The sequence below is a fragment of the Physella acuta genome, unplaced genomic scaffold (assembly GCF_028476545.2).
Source record: "Physella acuta isolate Inbredline_101_S28 unplaced genomic scaffold, ASM2847654v3 ptg000579l, whole genome shotgun sequence".
Classification (NCBI taxonomy): Eukaryota; Metazoa; Mollusca; class Gastropoda; family Physidae; genus Physella; species Physella acuta.
Genome location: NW_026732098.1, coordinates 1,070,581 through 1,090,550, shown reverse-complemented (window position 1 = coordinate 1,090,550; position 19,970 = coordinate 1,070,581). Strand labels below are relative to the sequence as shown.

The 19,970-nt window shown below is 38.4% G+C and overlaps 1 protein-coding gene across 1 annotated transcript; it reads right to left on the bottom strand.

Annotated features, from left to right (window-relative positions):
• Positions 1 to 15,691: 15,691 nt before the first annotated feature.
• On the bottom strand, positions 15,692 to 16,237 carry LOC131947020 (ficolin-2-like). Its single transcript, XM_059308103.1, has one exon. The coding sequence runs from the start codon at positions 16,235 to 16,237 to the stop codon at positions 15,692 to 15,694; it is 546 nt and encodes a 181-aa protein (XP_059164086.1).
• Between the last annotated feature and the right edge of the window lie 3,733 nt (positions 16,238 to 19,970).

The window sequence follows — 19,970 nt, the reverse complement described above, 5'->3', positions numbered from 1 at the left end:
GAAATTTTCGGTGGCGGGGGTAGAATTTTCGGAGAGGGGGCGGACACTGGAAAAAGTATATAATTATATTTCGTTGAATGGGACGGTAGACATGTTTTTTTTGGGGGGGGGGAGGGGGGTTGTGTGTGGGGGGGGGGGTGGTTTTAGTTTAGAGAAAAGAGACAGCACTATCAGCCTGGCGCCCGTTGTATCCTTCCTCAACGGGCCATTTTTCTCGTCTATAATAATAGTTTCGCTCTCTGTCTATCTATCAATCTATCTGACAAGAACGCTCTAGAGAAAACACAAGCAAATTAAAAACATGCATAGTAATTCGAAAAACGAAGTATGACTTCGTCACATTTAGCATAGAGTAGAAAATAATCTCAAGCTGGAGAGTGCACACAGTAATATGACATCATTGATTCTCGAGTAAACATTGAATAAAAAAGAAAATTTTGTCTAATCTAAGTGGTTTGCGTGAAGAGTTTCTTTCGTACAATTCTTCGGGTAGGGGCGATGCCCCACCCCCGCGTAAGAACGTCTGAGCCCCCCCCCCCCCCTCCCCAACTCAAAAGAAATTTCCTCATCGATACTCTATAATAAAATTACAGCCTAATTAATGTGTCTAATCTAAAAAGTGGTTTTCTTGCAATTTCTTTAATGCAATTCTTCGCGTAGTGGCTAAGCGCGACACCAGTGTTTCTTTCAGACTTTTTCCTCTCTTCCGGTAGGGGCGAAGCCCCGCCCAGATACTTCCTTTAGTTTGTATGATCTACAAATCCGACCAGTGTTTCTTTCAGACTTTTTCCTCCCCGGAGAGGGGTGGGGGGTACTTGAAATTTTCGGGAGCGGGGGTAGAATTTTCTGGGAGGGGGCGGACACTGGAAAAAGTATATAATTATATTTCGTTGAATGGGACGGTACACATGTTTTTTTGGGGGGTGGGGGGTGTGGGGTGGGGGGGGGGGTGGGGGGTGGGGTGGTTTTAGTTTAGAGAAAAGAGACAGCATTATCAGCCTAGCGCCCGTTGTATCCTTCCTCAACGGGCCATTTTTCTCGTAATATATATAATGATGAAAAAACCCAACTTACAAATTTAGGAGTAACACACTGAAACTACTGACACTGGATAAGGTACCTATGTTATCACCACCACCTACACTTTATTAAAATAAGACACAGAAAAGTACTAAATACACTGGAACTTAGAGATAATTGCTGCTTGAACTAGAAAATACAACCAGGCGTCGTCGTCGTCTCTCTCTCTCTCTCTCTGTGGGTGTCTAGTGGGCTCTTTATGCTAGGAAAATTCCTCCTTTATATAGGCCTACTACTCCAAAATTATGGGATGTTGACCCCAATCTCAAGGACCATAGTTGGATGGAACTAAAGCATGACTCACACGCAGTGGCGGAACTAGAAAAAATGGGCCACCCCGCAAAATTTTTTTTTGGGCCCCCCATATATATATATATATATATATATATATATATATATATATATATATATATATATATATATATATATATATATATATATATATATATATATAGATAGATAGAAAGATAGATATATATATATATATATATATATATAGATAGATATATAGATAGATATAGATATATATAAAACAAGGTTCGCTCTCAATTTAAAAAAAAAATTCCATCTGGTACACGAATAAATCAGAGGTTTTCCAACACACGAGCTGGCCCCTTTCTAAATCTAGTCCAACACACCAAACTGAGGCTTTCATCAAAACGTTACTAACCGTGTGCCCTGTTTTCCAGAAGTTGAATTAAATGTTAACAATGTCGGCAGTTCATTTCTTGGATCTTAGGGCGCGGGTTTGTCCACACTACCAACTAGACACGCCAAGGCATGCTGTAAATCCCTCGGCGACGGCCCAGGTGTCAGGGGAGTCACGGGGCTCTTGGAGCTACCGGTTACATTACTGCACGGGTGATGGGTGTGACACATTGTTTCTTCCGGCAGAGCTCCCCCCCCCTCCCCTCCCCCGAAAACAGTCTACCCTGGAAGAAACATTGGTGCGACACCTAATTAGATTTAGTCATCGAGTGTTGTAGCGAGACTTATTCCTAGTGTTGTGGGAACTTTTAAACGACTGTCTGTGGGGGCCAACTTGCTCATATGTGATGCGCTCAGGATGACACTGACGCCGGTTGTATTCAAGTAGTAACCTCATCCGCTTATGCAGGATCACGGGGCGCTAAATCCAGTGGCGTAGCCAGGATCGTCTCAAGGGGGGGGGGGTTCCAATTTTTACCCGGTGACAAACTTTCGATTTGCACCCCCCCTCAAACTTTTGATTTGCCCCCCCCCCCGCTCAAACTTTCGATTTGCACCCCCACCCCTCAAACTTTCGATTTGTACCCCCCTCATACTTTATATATATATATATATATATATATATATATATATATATATATATATATATATATATATATATATATATATATATCGAGGGGTCTATGGGGGGGGGTGTTACGACCCCTTCTAACCCCCCTTGCCTACGCCACTGGCTAAATCACATATTTCCGTTAGGAGTCCCCACTCAAATATGTACAAATGTTAGGCCTATGACAGAAACCTTTGCGGGGTTGTACTCAACAGCTTCCCAAGTTTTCATGGCGATTGGGTGAATGATGCAGTAATGCATAATAATAATAGAGAGAAAAATGTTTTTCACATGTAAAACTGTATGTGGCCAGGTCACGCGTTGGATAACCTTCTGATTTAGGGGAGGGGGGGATTAACAAAAAGCCAGACCCTCACACACCCCCACCTCAATGACTATTAATAATGTTCAATCAATTCTAAACGTTCTAATTAATTTCTAAATAATTATATAAAAAATAATCTAACCTGCCCTGTTTTGTGAATTAGATGTGCCTGATACTATGAAAGTAAATTAATATGTGTTGACTAGATCTAGTGCTGTCTAGTGTCTGACAAAATGTGCTGAAGTGGTGAATCGTACGGTTAGGAAGTAGTTCATAAACGATACATTTATCTCCTCGATACTTGTGAGGTTGAAAAAGAGTGATGGGATAGGGGTCGGCTCGGGAAAAAACTTGAAAGGGACAACAAAACGCCTTGATCTATGTACGTCAGCATCGCCCATTGTAAAACTTACTCAGGGGAGATAATTTGAAGTAAATTAATATGTGTTGACTAGATCTAGTGCTGTCTAGTGTCTGACAAAATGTGCTGAAGTTGTGAATCGTACGGTTAGGAAGTAGTTCATAAACGATACATTTATCTCCTCGATACTTGTGAGGTTGAAAAAGAGGGATGGGATAGGGGTCGGCTCGGGAAAAAACTTGAAAGGGACAACAAAACGCCTTGATCTATGTACGTCAGCATCGCCCATTGTAAAACTTACTCAGGGGAGATAATTTGAAGTATAGGCCTTAAAAGTTTACTATATTTCTTGTAAAATCAAAAACAAGTAAACGTATAGTATATAAAACTGAAGTTTCTAGTATTATATTATTTTTTTAAAATTATTTGTACGATACAAGATAGTACAGGATACAAATTCAACCACTATCACAAACACATATTAACATTGAAAAATGTACTATGGATTTCGGGTCCCCTACCGATGCCGCAAATAAGAACCGCGCATCATGAAAGCCCACTTCATATGTAGCGGCTTTTCGTGCTATGGACTTTGTTGTTTTTTTTTAAAAGAATTTTGCCGGCGACAGCGTGTGTTTGATTGTAGGGAAATAGAACTCGGCCTTGACGAAGGTTAAAAATATCAACTATAAATAACTGTTTTAAATATGTAAAAAAAAATTGTCGACAATTTTTTAACCCCCTTTTTGGTCCCCATCCCCTGCCCCATCCGCCAACGTACACTTTGGAGGATCGGTCAAACAGTTACGTGTCCTCTTTTTAGCTATCAAAGGGAGGGGGGGGGGGCAACGAGTCAAAGAAGTCATTCAAAATTTGAAGAGTTGCCTATATTTTACACTGTAGTTTCTGTAATGGATTTTATCTTTTGCGGAAGAGCGTGGTATAGTGACTGTAAAATAAAGATAATCGTACCGCAGCTACAGTGTTTTTCTTTTACTAACCAAATATTAAGGCAAAAATTAAATTCAAAATTTAAAAAAAATATTAATTTTGGTCAGCCGTGTGCCCCTAAACGGCCTGCCCCCCCCCCTTCCCGCGCATTGCGGGGTCTGGCGGGACTGTAGTTCCGCCCCTGTTCATCAGGTAAATGAACAACTACTGACTAGTGTCTTTAACAAAATGTGCAGAACTGGTCAGTTTACAGTTCATAGACGGTTCGTTAATCTATGCATTACATCTTATTGTAAGAGTAAGGGTGTGGTGAGGGGTAGAGGTGAGGGGTAGGGGGCAGGGGGGGGAGAGTTGGGAAGGGAAAGGGACAAGAAAGCGCCGATAAACATCTACATCAATAGTGCCGACTTTTTCCGATCGTCTAGAAGACCAGGATAGTCGCCTCGCCGCAACATTTCCCCATCCCGATTTCAAAGCGTGCCGGCACAGTCAAATTTCAGATGCTTCGTCTTTGAAGTTGTCTATATGTCTGGCGGTCTCTCGAGCTATAGTCTGTGCATTTTTCTCAAAGACGTTTGCCGACTATCGTGTTTGTTTGTAACTGTAGAAGAAAGATAACTCGACCTCCATCTAATTTTTATTTTTTTATATATTTTTTTTAATAATTTAGCCAGGATTTTTGGGTCCCCAATTGGTCTGGGCCCCCCCCCCCCCGCATTGCGGGGTCTGGCGGCACTGTAGTTCCGCCCCTGCTCACACGAACTCAGTGGTGAATACTATCACATGAGTGTTATGGAAAATCTCACAGGAGCTAAGGTGGACATTTAAATATAACATGAGCTAAGGTGGACATTTAAATATCACAGGAGCTAAGGTGGACATTTAAATATCACAGGTGTTAAGGTGGACATTTAAATATCACAGGAGCTAAGGTGCACAGTTAAATATCACATGAGCTAAGGTGGACATTTAAATATCACAGGAGCTAAGGTGATACAATAAGACACCTCTTGAGCTAATCTTCTCAAAAGGTCAACCCACTTGCAGGTTAAGTAAACAAATATCATGGTTGTCAGGCTAGTCTGTTGGATCTTGTACGTCTTGCTGATACGTCATGTACGTCCTGCTGGTACATCATGTACGTCCTGCTAATACCTCATGTATGTCATGTACGTCATGTACTTCATGTATGTCCTACTGGTACGTCATGTACGTCATGTACGTCATGTACGTCCTGCTGATACGTCTTGTATGTCCTGATGGTTCTTCTTTTACGACCTGCTGGTACGACTTGTACAACATGAAAATAACATTTTAGTTAAAATTGTTGGGCCTCTAGTGTCCTGTTTTAGCGGAGATGACATTTAACTCATTGGTCACTATCAGGTTCAGCATGAACAAGGTCACTAGCAGTGTCATCCTAGACATGTTTATTTGTTTTTTCTTCGTGGGGCAGGTCTCATTGTCTGTCGCCAACATACCCCATGGTAAGTAATATTTTTATTCATCCGTCTTTATATATATATATATATATATATATATATATATATATATATATATATATATATATATATATATATATATATATATATATATATATATATATATATATATATATATATATATATATATATATAAAGATGCCGCCTACACTTGTAAGTACGTCTGTCTACGCATGTGCAAATCTATATGACAAATATTTATATTTTATTCTAGATCTATTAAAACATTTTTAAAGCTTATTATGTATTTTGGGCTGAACTTCGTCCTCTTTTTTTATTTATATAAAAATGAGTAGCTTAACGACCAAATACTTTTTTGCACCGTTTGAATCTTTACCTCCTATTGTATACTGAGTTTACAATCAAGTTATTACAATGTACCATAGTCCATTGCAATATATATATATATATATATATATATATATATATATATATATATATATATATATATATATATATATATATATATATATATATATATATATATATATATATATATATATGTATATATATATATATATATATATATATATATATGTATATATATATATATATATATATATATATATATATATATATATATATATATATAATTCAATGCTCAAACTGATTAAAGGCGTAAATTATTGCTTTAAAATGTCCAGATGTTGAAAAGAGTCAACATATTTCAATGTTACAATCCAGCCAGTTCTATTTATCTTTCACTATTTTTCTTGTAACACGCAATTTAAAATAGTAATTCAAAAGCAATTTTTTTCACTATTACATATTTTTAAAAAATAATGACAAAGACAAAAATACGTGAATTGATACACATTTATTTTAGCCATATATCACACAACTTTTAATAGGAACTAGACTTACCCGGTCATCCCTTGGATAACTGTGGGTTTCGGGGGTCATCCATAAATGACATCACGTCTGTCACTTATCATCAGAAAATAACCAGACCCCCACATTCAGAAAGACGTTTTTTATCTTTTAAAAACACCGATTTTGGCTCAGCATAGGTCTGACCACACTATCCCTTAATATACTGACGTCACATGTGACCTACTCAACTCTACTTCACCTGCCCAGTGTCCCGCCAAGTCTCAGACAACTTGTTTTTATCGTTTAAGGAAACGATTCCGGCCTAGCATGTCTCTGACCACACTATCCCTTCATATGCTTAGGACAAAAAAACAGATGAACTCTACTTCACCTGACCTGTATCCCGCCAAGTTCAGATAGACAACTTTATCATTCACATCTAAAAAAAAAACAAATTGAAATTGTTTTTTTTTTTTAACATTGACGTGATGTGTCCAGAGTTTCTTCCAGGTATCTCTAGTAGTCTAGTTTTTGCGTAACTCTTGCTAGATCTAGATTAGACCTATTCTAGATAGATAAATCACAAAGATTTATATCAAGTATTTAAGGACTAAATTAGTTTAATAAAGAAACTCAAAAATGTATTATGATTTCAAAATGGATTATATTTTTAACTAATTAATCTTTGGTTTGACCTAGATTTTAGATCTAGATCTATAAATTACTTTCTTGGACAGATTGTAGAGCTAGAGAAAAAAAAAGCGATTGTTTTAATACTTCCTCACCCGGCGTGACCGTGTAACCCAGAGCGAATGGGTTGGAGTTCGGAGCTGAGGGAGTGATTAAATGTGAAGATGTATAATGGGGGTGACTTGGACGTAGTGGGATATTGGTTTGAGATGTGCTGTACAGCATACAGACATGTTTCCACTAGCAAACTGGCTCGTCTAGTGTCTCCTGAAGCAAATGTCCGTATATTTTAATCTAGTGATTTCAATAAATTCGCCCGTACTTATATCTCTGTCTTTTAGCACACAATGCCAAAGAGTTTCCTCTACAAGACTGCCAATCAGGTGACATAGATCTCGTGCTACATGCTGAGGTACAAAGCCATGTCGATAAAAACCGTCTCAAGAATTTAATTGGGTTTTTCGTATCAAACATGACCAACACATCAATGGAGGCCACACCCGACTTGGCCAAAATATCGATGAAGACAAGGATTGCTATCGTAAAGCCGAACCAGATTGGAGCTCCCAGCGTGTTGATTGATTTTGGTGATTACTCCAGCATTGATGAGCTGCTTGAGCAAGTGGACGAGCTGCCGTTTGATTTGAGCTCAGGAGTCGACAACGTCACAGAGATGGTTGAGTTTCTCAACGCTTACTTCCATCAGGTGCAGAGTGTGGACCTCGGGAGGAGAAGGGTCGTCCTACTGATAACCAGACGATTGTCAGATTCACTGCTCAAGATGGCTCATTTTCTCATTGACCCAGATTTCGTTACTTACGTCATACACCTACAAGCCACGCTTTTGGCAGAGCGCGAGCAGGCGATCGAGTTTTCTGAGCACGATGACTTCTCCTCCAACCATTTCATTGCCGCAGGCTTGTGCGGCCGGTGCGCACGTGGGTGGCGGCAGATGGGCAGCGCTTCACTGCTCACGTGCTTCAAGCTAGAGATGGCCGACACATTTTTTAATCACGAGACTGCGTACACGAGGTGTAGTCAGATGGACGCCAACCTAATAGAGCTAGGCAGTAGAGAGAAACTGGAACTCTTCAAGAGGGAAGTCTCCAGCTTTCTTGCTGGCTCGCACAGTCACGTCACTGCAGCTTTTGTTCATGTCGGCTTGTGTGAGAACAGCTTTGATACCGCGAGCCACAACAAGCTGTCCTATGTCAACAAGCTGTCCTATGTCAACAAGCTGTCCTATGTCCACTCACGCCCCGCAGACGTGCCCGACCCTGACAGTACACGGTGTGCGGCGCTGCACTTCAGCAAGTCAGGCTCTACTGGAGCAAGTGCTTACGTCACGAGCTGGCGTCATGTTGACCGCTACACCAACAAAACTCGACTTCTCTTCTGTGAGAGCGACATGACCTGGTCTACGGCCGTCATGAATCGCATGTAAGACTTTTATTTACTACACAGGCAATATGTCATTTTAAAATTCACATTCAATATGTCATGTGATTCACATTCAATAAGCCATTTCTGATTCACAGATAATAAGTCATTTCTGATTCACATTCAATAAGTCATTTCTGATTCACATTAAATAACCCATTTCTGATTTACAGATAATAAGTCATTTCTGATTCACAGAGAATAAGTCATTTCTGATTGACATTCAATAAGGCATTTCTGATTGACATTAAATAACCCATTTCTGATTCACAGATAATAAGTCATTTCTGATTCACAGATAATAAGTCATTTCTGATTCACATTCAAGAAGTCATTTCTGATTCACATTAAATAACCCATTTCTGATTTACAGATAATAAGTCATTTCTGATTCACAGAGAATAAGTCATTTCTGATTGACATTCAATAAGGCATTTCTGATTGACATTAAATAACCCATTTCTGATTCACAGATAATAAGTCATTTCTGATTCACAGATAATAAGTCATTTCTGATTCACATTCAAGAAGTCATTTCTGATTCACATTAAATAACCCATTTCTGATTCACATATAATAAGTCATTTCTGATTTTCACAGACAAGTCATTTCTGATTCACAGACACACAGTCATTTATATTCCACAAACACAAATTAGTTTATTCCTTAAAAGCCATTAAGTCTTTTCTACACAGGCATAAAACAATAAAACATGACGTTTTTGACACAAGCTCAGATGCAACAAAATGACTAGAATAATCGCTCACTTAATTGAATTAAATTGCGTTCTCCTGCGTCCAGTGTCGCCCATGAATCCTTTGAGCCCGGGTCTCCCTGGCCTAATTTTTGTTACAACGTATGAACATAACAATGTATATAAAACGAACACAGTCAATGGCACAGTTTTTCGTTCCGGCGGCATTGCTTAAAAAAATATTATTTGTAAAACAAAAGTTTGCAATAATAAAATATGTATATACCGATAATTATTTTATACTAGTTACTAAACGTAATGACAAAACTATATTAACGTATCTATTTATTGTTATTATAATAATGATTATAACCAAATAATAAAATAATATAAAATCACCGAATTTTTTGTTGACAATAAATTTTACGAAATGCAAACACTTTCACTTTCAACAAATTCTATTTTTAGAATCATAGCCCCGCACTAAAAAGACATGTGTCGTGTTATTCAATACGCCGCTAATCTATATATATAATTCTCTTCTTCGAGCCGTTAGAAAACAAGCTGCAAACGCTCTCCCTACCTCCCCACCCCTACATGGTTTTAGTGAGCTGTGTTCACTCTAAATGTTTACAAGCAGAGCCAACGATTTTAAACGTAGGGGGGGGGGGGGGAGGAGGGGGGAGGGAAGGAAGGGGGGGGGGGGGGGTTATGGTCCTTAACGAGCTACTTATAGTGTTTTAAAGAACTATTTTCAGTGTCAGCGTTGGTATTTTCGAATTCACAAATTATGAATTATTGAAAATTAGAAACAACCAAATAGCGGCGTATGTTATGCCGCGGGCCGGCTCGTTATATTTAATTTAATACCCCAAGCACTTTGTTTTGACAGCAAGTATCATGGACAGCTTGTAGATTACCCCAAGCACTTTGTTTGTTTTGACAGGGATTATCACGGACAGCTTGTAGATTACCCGATGCACATTAGTCAGCAGAAGCACGTGGGGGTGTACCAGTGCACGTCGGAGCAGAACTACAACCAACAGATCATCCTGCCCTACCCCTTCGTGTGTGACGGCATCAATGACTGCTCTAACGGGGAAGACGAGGTCATTTGCTCTCACACCAGGTCGGGTTCGTGCAGCAGCGGCCTCTACTGTGCCGCCTCGCTCTGGTTAAACGATGCCAGCGACACCTGCCTGACCTTGGAGCAGAGATGTGACGGTGTACGAGACTGTCAAGACAACAGCGACGAGGAAGATTGTGACGACTGTCTGGAGACTCTAGCAGACGACGGAACGTGCCTCCCATCACTTTGGTTCCACCCAGATTTTGTCAGGGTGGAGCTCAATTTTACTGTAAACCCTGCACGAAAGGTATCGTTGTATACACATTGCCATCGCGGCCAGTGTTTGTTAGAAAATGGCGTTTCTAAAAGTCTGGTAAACAAAAGCGTGACAATTTGTCAAGACGACCCGAGCCACCACCACCACGCCCCACGGTGCATCTACTTGAGGGCTCGCTACAGCAACACCATCTTGGGCTGCGAGGACATGTCCCACCTGCTGGACTGCGAAGAGTTCTCCTGTCCTGCCGGCTTCTCGAAATGTCTCAACTCCTACTGTGTTCCCGCCTACCTGCTGCATGACGGGACAAAGGACTGCCCCCACGGGGAGGATGAGCTCGCCATTACCCGGGTCAACTACAACAGCGACTTTTTCTTTTGTAGGGGCGAGCAACGCATCATCCACCCAGTCCACCACTGTGACGGCAAGACACACTGTCCTTTTGGAGACGACGAGTCGCTCTGTCACGCGACATGTCCGGCGGGAGTCACGTGTTTCTGGGGCGTGGCTAAAGTCACAGACAGCACTAGTGTAGACTACCAGAGCATGTTTCAGTCTCTGGAAGAAAGGACCCTCGTTCTGGATCTGTCTGGCCTAGATCTGACGAGAGTTGTTCTCCCTGTACATTTGAAATTTAGAAAACTTTTAGCCATCCACGTGTCTAACTGCAGCCTCAACGACCATGTCCTCAGCCAATTTCTCTTGTCGGCCAAATCTGGCTTGTATAACACATACAAACTTGACGTGAGCTACAACAATGTCCAATTCGAAAACTTTGAGATTTTTTCCGCCTTTTTTAGGAATCTACGCATTTTAAACGCAACTCATACGAAAATAAGTTCCCTCGTAATTCGAATGTCTTTGATGCCGAACATTGAGAGCGTGCAACTCGCCATGACGTCACTTCAGTCCATCAGATTTTATTCGTCCCGAGACATTGCCTTCAGTTATTTAAACCTAAGTTTTACTGCCGTCAACCATATGGACTGGTTCGACAGAAACATTTCGTTTAACGTACTGGACATTAGGAATACAAAAATCATTTGGAATATGAGGACTTCAGCGATGCTGAGGAAGTTTAGTATCAAGTCTGAGATCTATGGGGACAGCTACAAGCTGTGTTGTGCGAAGTTCAAAGGTCCGGGTATACCCTCTCATACATGTAACGCACCAAGTGACGCCATATCATCCTGCGACCATCTTCTCGGTGATGTGGTCAAACGTACGCTGATATGGTTGGTGGCGCTTGTAGGTTCCATTGGTAATGTCGTTGTCATTGGCTATAGAATTTTTTATGAGAAAAATGTTCTCAAGCAAGGCTACAGATTTTTTGTTACAAACCTTGGCTTATCAGATTTCACAATGAGCGTGTATCTACTGATCATAGCAGGAGCTGATGTTTACTACCGGGACGACTACGTGTTGTATGACACAGAATGGCGGGACAGTTCACTGTGTAAGGCCGCAGGTTTTCTCGCTACCCTGTCGAGCGAGACCTCCACCCTGTATGTGCTACTGATCACATTGGACCGATACTTTATCTTCAAAAACCCACTCGCCCTGCCCAGATTCAACTCAAACAGTTTACTCTGTGTTGTTGCTGTGGTCTGGACCGTTGGCGTCGTTGTATCGCTGGTGCCGCTCGTGTTCCCTGACTGGCAGGTCTACTCATCCAACGCAATGTGTCTAGGGCTGACGGTCAACCTGACGCACCCCATCGGCTGGGTCTTTGCTTTAGTCCTCTACATCATCATCAATTTTGTCTTGATGTTTCTAACCATTTTAGGCCAAATCTTGATCTTTAAGTTCATCTCCCTGTCACCTGACCTACTGACCAGCACCTCAATTCACAAGAGACGTGAGATTACGGTGGCCAAGAACCTGTCCATGGTGGCCGTGTCCAACATCCTGTGTTGGCTGCCCATCTGTGTCGTCGGTCTCATGTCGGCCACAGGTCACGTGTTTAGTCCAGACGTGTACGGCTGGCTGGCTGTCGTCGTGTTACCCATCAACTCCGCCGTCAACCCCATCATCTACACGCTACCCATCGCCTACCAAAAGTTACTCGAGGTCAGAGGTCGTTATATTTCAGATCACACTCGCTAAACGGAAGAATTTGATTTCAAAAGACGAGTGGTAATCACCTAACCAGGAATATTTATTTACCGAGCTCAACCATAATTTTCTATTTAAAATAATTAAAACACATCAAAATTCAATTTTTTTTTAAAATTTAGAAGTAGTAGATAAAACGTAATTTTGTGAATTGAATGTATTGATAAATTTTTCAGAACTGATTTTACTTGAGCTAATATTGAAAACTTCACAGTAGAATTAAGTTGTTCGCCATTTTGGAAAAAAATCATACAACTATAGGGGCCTACTGTATATCTGCAGTTATTAACTGTGCACCGTAGGTCCGTGGTGTTGGCAGTGGGGGGGGGGGGTATAACAGTGAAATGTTGGTAGATTGTATCTTGGGAGTGTGTGTGTATTGCATCAGGGAGACAGTGGCTGTGCGCATGCGCGAAAGGAACAAGAGGGAAGAGGCGAGAAAATGGCTAGGTCGGTGTGGACACGATGCCTGTGTTAAACAAAATAAATATGAAAACTTGCAAGATGAAGGCTTGTCTTTTGATTTATGTATATGTAATATAAAAGGTAGGAGAAAGGCCTGTGACAAGTTTATATCGTGAACCCAGTCACACAAAAAGCCTGTGACAGGGGGGTAGGGGTTTTATATAATTGTTCAAAACGTGAGGGACTCTACTTAATTGTATGTTTATATGTGTGGAGAATACACATCATATTAGCGTTATATTTTTGACCAGCCTTTGTTTTACACCACGATATACATTTTCAGCCTCTTTTATGTAAAAAATGTTTAAAACCAGCCTTTGTTTAAATTGTTGAACCACCCCCCCCCCCCCCCACCCAATTCTGATCGACATCGTCCCTATGAACCCACTCCTCATCCATTTTTCAACCTATTCCTTTTTTCCTTTCACTTGCCTTAATTCAGGTTGTAAATTCTCCGATTTGTTTAGAATTCTGTAAATGTTAGATGTTTTATGCAATTATGTGTAAAGCTATGTAAATTTTATGTAAATTGTTTTGCAGTAAATCCTTTATAAATGTTACTATAGACAAATGCACTCACACTCATATTGGTGTTACTTATTTTAATTGAAAATAAAAGTATTTTAAAAAAAAGAATAAATGAGATACAAACTTTTTTTAAACACGAATATATCTAGCCCGAAATGAGTTAGAGCAAACTGTTTTGTGATTAGTTGTCTCGTGATATTATTGTTATGAAATGGGTAAAATTATTAATTAGGAAATGGTTTAAATAATTAATTTAAAATCTAGTATATATATATATGTATAATGTTGGAAAAGAATTGAACCCTCCCCCCCCCCCCCCATGATACGATCCTGGCTACACCACTGCTATAGGTTGACTGCTATTAATTCGATTCTTTTGAGATATTCTATTTTGAAGGTTTATATTTAGCTACTCAGTAGTGTGGCTGTATGGCTAGCAAATCTTGGAATCTTTATTGAACCTACTTCCCATTGTCTCATTGAACTGAAATTTGGTACAGTGGTACAGTGTTACAGCGGTACAGTGTTACAGCGGTACAGTGTTACAGTGGTACAGTGTTACAGTGGTACAGTGTTACAGTGGTACAGTGGTACAGTGTTACAGTGGTACAGTGGTACAGCGGTACAGTGGTACAGAATTACAGTGGTACAGCGGTACAGTGGTAGATCTTGGATGACAATCCTGGTGAGAATTTATAAAATTTGTATATTAGGGTTAGGGGTTGAAAGGAAAAAACGCCGAGCTATCAACGGAACAAAAATATTTGTATCTTTTGTATTCGCACGAGCGCTACCTTATGTGATTATTCTCAGCCGCCTGCCATATTCAAACAGGACATAAGTAATGTGACGAGTACAGGACAGTAGTGACTTGACTTAACCATGACAGTAGTGATGTGACAAGTACAGGACAGTAGTGATGTAACTAGTACAGGACAGTAGTGGTGTGACAAGTACAGGACAGTAGTGATGTGACTAGTACAGGAAAGTAGTGATGTGACTAGTACAGGACAGTAGTGATGTGACTAGTACAGGACAGTTGATGTGACTAGTACAGGACAGTAGTGATGTGACTAGTACAGGACAGTAGTGATGTGACTAGTACAGGACAGTAGTGATGTGACTAGTACAGGACAGTAGTGATGTGACTAGTACAGGACAGTAGTGATGTGACTTAACCACGACAGTAGTGATGTGACTAGTACAGGACAGTAGTGATGTGACTAGTACAGGACAGTAGTGATGTGACTAGTACAGGACAGTAGTGATGTGACTAGTACAGGACAGTAGTGATGTGACTAGTACAGGACAGTAGTGATGTGACTAGTACAGGACAGTAGTGATGTGACTAGTACAGGACAGTAGTGATGTGACTAGTACAGGACAGTAGTGATGTGACTAGTACAGGACAGTAGTGATGTGACTAGTACAGGACAGTAGTGATGTGACTAGTACAGGACAGTAGTGATGTGACTAGTACAGGACAGTAGTGATGTGACTAGTACAGGACAGTAGTGATGTGACTAGTACAGGACAGTAGTGATGTGACTTAACCAGGACAGTAGTGATGTGACTAGTACAGGACAGTAGTGATGTGACTAGTACAGGACAGTAGTGATGTGACTAGTACAGGACAGTAGTGATGTGACTAGTACAGGACAGTAGTGATGTGACTAGTACAGGACAGTAGTGATGTGACTAGTACAGGACAGTAGTGATGTGACTTAACCAGGACAGTAGTGATGTGACTAGTACAGGACAGTAGTGATGTGACTAGTACAGGACAGTAGTGATGTGACTAGTACAGGACAGTAGTGATGTGACTAGTACAGGACAGTAGTGATGTGACTAGTACAGGACAGTAGTGATGTGACTAGTACAGGACAGTAGTGATGTGACTAGTACAGGACAGTAGTGATGTGACTAGTACAGGACAGTAGTGATGTGACTAGTACAGGACAGTAGTGATGTACTTTGCGACATGTCAACGTCGACAGTTTCACGTGACAAGAATCGTGTCACGTAAAAAAGATAGTGTCACGTGACAAAGATAGTATCGTATTCTAGCGCACCGGTCTTATCTTCATTTCACAGCTATCCACGCCGTCGTAGTCTGTGGTAATCCCGTACCAAAACAGACCAGTGCCGTACTGCAAACTGCCCCAAACGCCGTTCAGATTTGTGTCGTGGCACGCCGCGTACCACCACCCGGCACGGTAACCGGCAGCACAGTGACCACCGGAAAACCGATCATTATCAACGTCATAAGTGCTGAACTTCATGTTGTTGTTTGAAATGGAAAATGAATCCCCAGCTGTGCCTGAATATCCGCTGACCGATATTTTATAACCCTGACTTTCTGAAAGAAAACTAAAAGTAGAATAACGGGCGTAATAGTTGTTTCCTTTGTAAGTCATATCGAAACGCATCTCGTAGAAATATTTTAAACTAAGACAGTAAATGTTTTCATTGCCCAGATAGAAATCACCAATGCCGTAATCTCCAAAGCCGTTCTTGTACTCCGTCCAGTTTCTGTAGAAGTCGACGATCCCAGTGACACGACGTTGAAAAATTGTCCAGCCCCCTCCATCTGTCACTGTGTCACACATGACGACAAGACCAGACGACAGTTGGACCAGTTGTCTTGGTTTTGTGGAGTTCTTCACTTCTTTACAGGATCTGTAGACGTCTGGACTTTGGGCTACAAGAACTGATTCATTTCCATTGTTTACCAGTCCTATAAGTAACAATGCGATACTGTCAAATATATATCTATATTTTGAAATAAGTGTGAATTTCTATACAAAATTTATAAGTTTTACCGCTTAATTATACCCAGTGTTTCTTCCAGACTTTTTTCTCCGGGGGGGCACTTGAAATTTTCGGGGAGGGGGGGGGGCGGTAAACTTTCTTCGGGGGGCGGACACTGTTAAAAGTATATATTTTCTATATAAATTATATAAATTTCATTTCGTTCGGGGAGGGAGGGGGGCGGTAAAGAGATGCCTGGAAGAAACTCTGATTATACCTACATAAAAGGATATTACTGCGTCAGGAATTTTAACTTTTAACTGCTCCGGTTCTTTAATTTAATTTAAAAAACGGATAAAACATGTGGATAAAAGAGAAAGTTTGTAAAATTTTATCTACGCAAATTTCAAATAGGTGTGAAAATTATATTATCTATAAAAATTGATATTTGAAAAAGATATTTGCAAAAACTGCTAAGTCTACTTTTTTTGAAAAAAAAAAAACTTAGTTGCTCTTATAGCTTTCTTTTTTAAGTGATAATTTAAATAGAATATTAATTTTGTTTAGAAGGATCAAACTAACATCTTTATTTACATTAAGAAAGCCTTTGAATATTTTATAAATTCCCAAACACCATGCAGTGCAGGATATAGGAAGCTTAATGAGAGCATACGTCATGGCCGTTTACAAAAAACATTTACCTCAATTGCCATTGCAGGGCCTGGCCGGGACGGCTAGTCTGATATTTGTTTTTTTTTTTTAATTTGTTTTTTTTTTCTTTTTAAAGTTTTAAGTTAGAGTTAGGTTTAGGGTTATATGTTATTTTCTCAAACGCCCATAGACATTTAATTGGAAAAGTAATAGATTTCTTAAACCTGGAAATGCCGCGTAGGCCTATATATTCTGCTTAAAAAACACACAAGTCATGGTCATTTATAGACAGGTTTTTTCACGGTGACCAGTGCACGGCCTGGCTAGGACGGCTAGTGTATTATATAGCTTTATTTTCTTTCGGCTATCGCTATAATCTAGGGACTGCGTGGCCTAGTGGTAGAGAGCTAGACTGCTAACCCGAGGGTCTCGATAATAATAATAATAATAATAATAATAATAATAATAATAATAATAATAATAATAATAATAATAATAATAATAATAATAATAATAATAATAATAATAATAATAATAATAATAATAATAATAATAATAATAATAATAATAATAATAATAATAATAATAATAATAATAATAAGTTTCAATAATATATATTCGGCGGATCTTCTAATTCCAGAAAATAATGAATATATTTATTCATAAGCTCAACTGAAGCTATTTTTCTGTCGGTGAAAAAGTAGCATCTAAGCCAATATTAATTAGTTTAAAAAAAACGCAATAAAGAATTGAGGATTTTACTTATCTATGTCAGACCTTGAATCTTTACGTGTTACTTAGCAACGCAATACGTAAAATCAGGATGAAATTTAACTGTAAATAAAATTTTGTGTAATTTTACTTCACGGTTAAAACTGGCTTCACTTCATGGTGGTAGGCAAGTCAAAAGAATTTATTCTTGGGGGTAGCGTGTCAAATAAAATAAATCTTGGGGGTAGGCGTGTCAAATAAAATAATTCTTGGGGGTAGACGTATCAAATAAAATAATTCTTTGGGGTAGGCGTGTCAAATAAAATAATTCTTTGGGGTAGGCGTGTCAAATAAAATAATTCTTGGGGGTAGGCGTGTCAAATAAAATAATTCTTTGGGGTAGGCGTGTCAAATAAAATAATTCTTTGGGGTAGGCGTGTCAAATAAAATAATTCTTGGGGGTAGGCGTGTCAAATAAAATAATTCTTTCGGGTAGGCGTGTCAAATAAAATAATTCTTTGGGGTAGGCGTGTCAAATAAAATAATTCTTTGGGGTAGGCGTGTCAAATAAAATAATTCTTTGGGGTAGGCGTGTCAAATAAAATAATTCTTGGGGTTAGGCGTGTCAAATAGAATATATTCGCTTCTATGTTATGTGACACAGTGTCAGAGGCTATAGAGTGATATCAAGCCTCTTAAGTTGCGGGTTCGGTCCCCTAGCAGACTTTGTATTTTTTAAAATCCTTAATAAATTAATTGTAAATAGTTTGAACTTTAATTATTTATTGATTTTTTTTATTCCTATTACTATTAGTAATTATTCGTAATTATTAGTAACTATTCGTTATCCGAGCGAAAAAAATATTTTTACGTGTCAAAATCACCTGTTTTTTTTTTTAACTTTAAGGCAACGTTCTTATCACTGCTAACCTAGCCGTAGTCATTTGTCTGCGTTAGTTTGTGTATGTCTGTTTATGTATATGATTGAATAAATATACGAACCTAAACACGCCGCTGTGTGACACGAACTCATCCTCCCATTTCCTACAGGCGTCACCAACTCTTGTACATTGCAGTACATTCCCTTGCTGTAAAGTCTAGTGGTGCTTGCTGGTTGGGACGTGTTGAGGGCAGACACGGGGAGAAGCCAGTAACCTGACGACAAAAAATACTTATCCACGTAGACATTAATGCACTCATTAGTAAAGAAAGGAAATTATTTAAATACACGCATTCAACATAACAGCATACATGTGTCAATGGTAATTGAAATTTTACCATGAGCTCACCTAGCGTACACGTTTTGCTGGCCGTGTCATACATGTAATTATAACAATCATTTTTCTTCTCAGCACATTTGGCAGCACACATAAGGTTACTCTTTGCTGTGTATGTTTCATCAAGTGGCAGTAGAGTTAGGTTGAAGACGGAAACATAACGGTCGCTGCTTAGGCCAGACACACCACCTTGGGCTAAAAGACAGACTTGTCATCTTTACTTAGTGAGTGCAAATTTTGTTAAAATGTGTACAGCTGCTAAAAATTAATTGATTAATGAAATTAATGAAATTAATGGAATTAATTAATTTAATTAATTTAATTAATTTAATTAATTTAATTAATTTAATTAATTTAATTAATTTAATTAATTTAATTAATTTAATTAATTTAATTAATTTAATTAATTAATTTAGTTAATTTAATTAATTTAATTAATGTAATTAATTTAATTAATTTAATTAATTTAATTAATTTAATTAATTTAATTAATTTAATTAATTTAATTAATTTAATTAATTTAATTAATTTAATTAATTTAATTAATTTAATTAATTTAATTAATTTAATTAATTTAATTAATTTAATTAATTTAATTAATTTAATTAATTTAATTAATTTAATTAATTTAATTAATTTAATTAATTTAATTAATTTAATTAATTAAATTAATTAAATTAATTTCATTAATTTCATTAATTTCATTAATTTCATTAATTTCATTAATTTCATTAATTTCATTAATTTCATTAATTTCATTAATTTCATTAATTTCATTAATTTCATTAATTTCATTAATTTCATTAATTTCATTAATTTCATTAATTTCATTAATTTATAAACAAAAAAACAAACACACAAACACTGGATGAAAGTATGAATGGATGAACAAATAAACGAATGAATGAATGAATGAATGAATATTTATGTATGTATATATGCATAAGTGTAT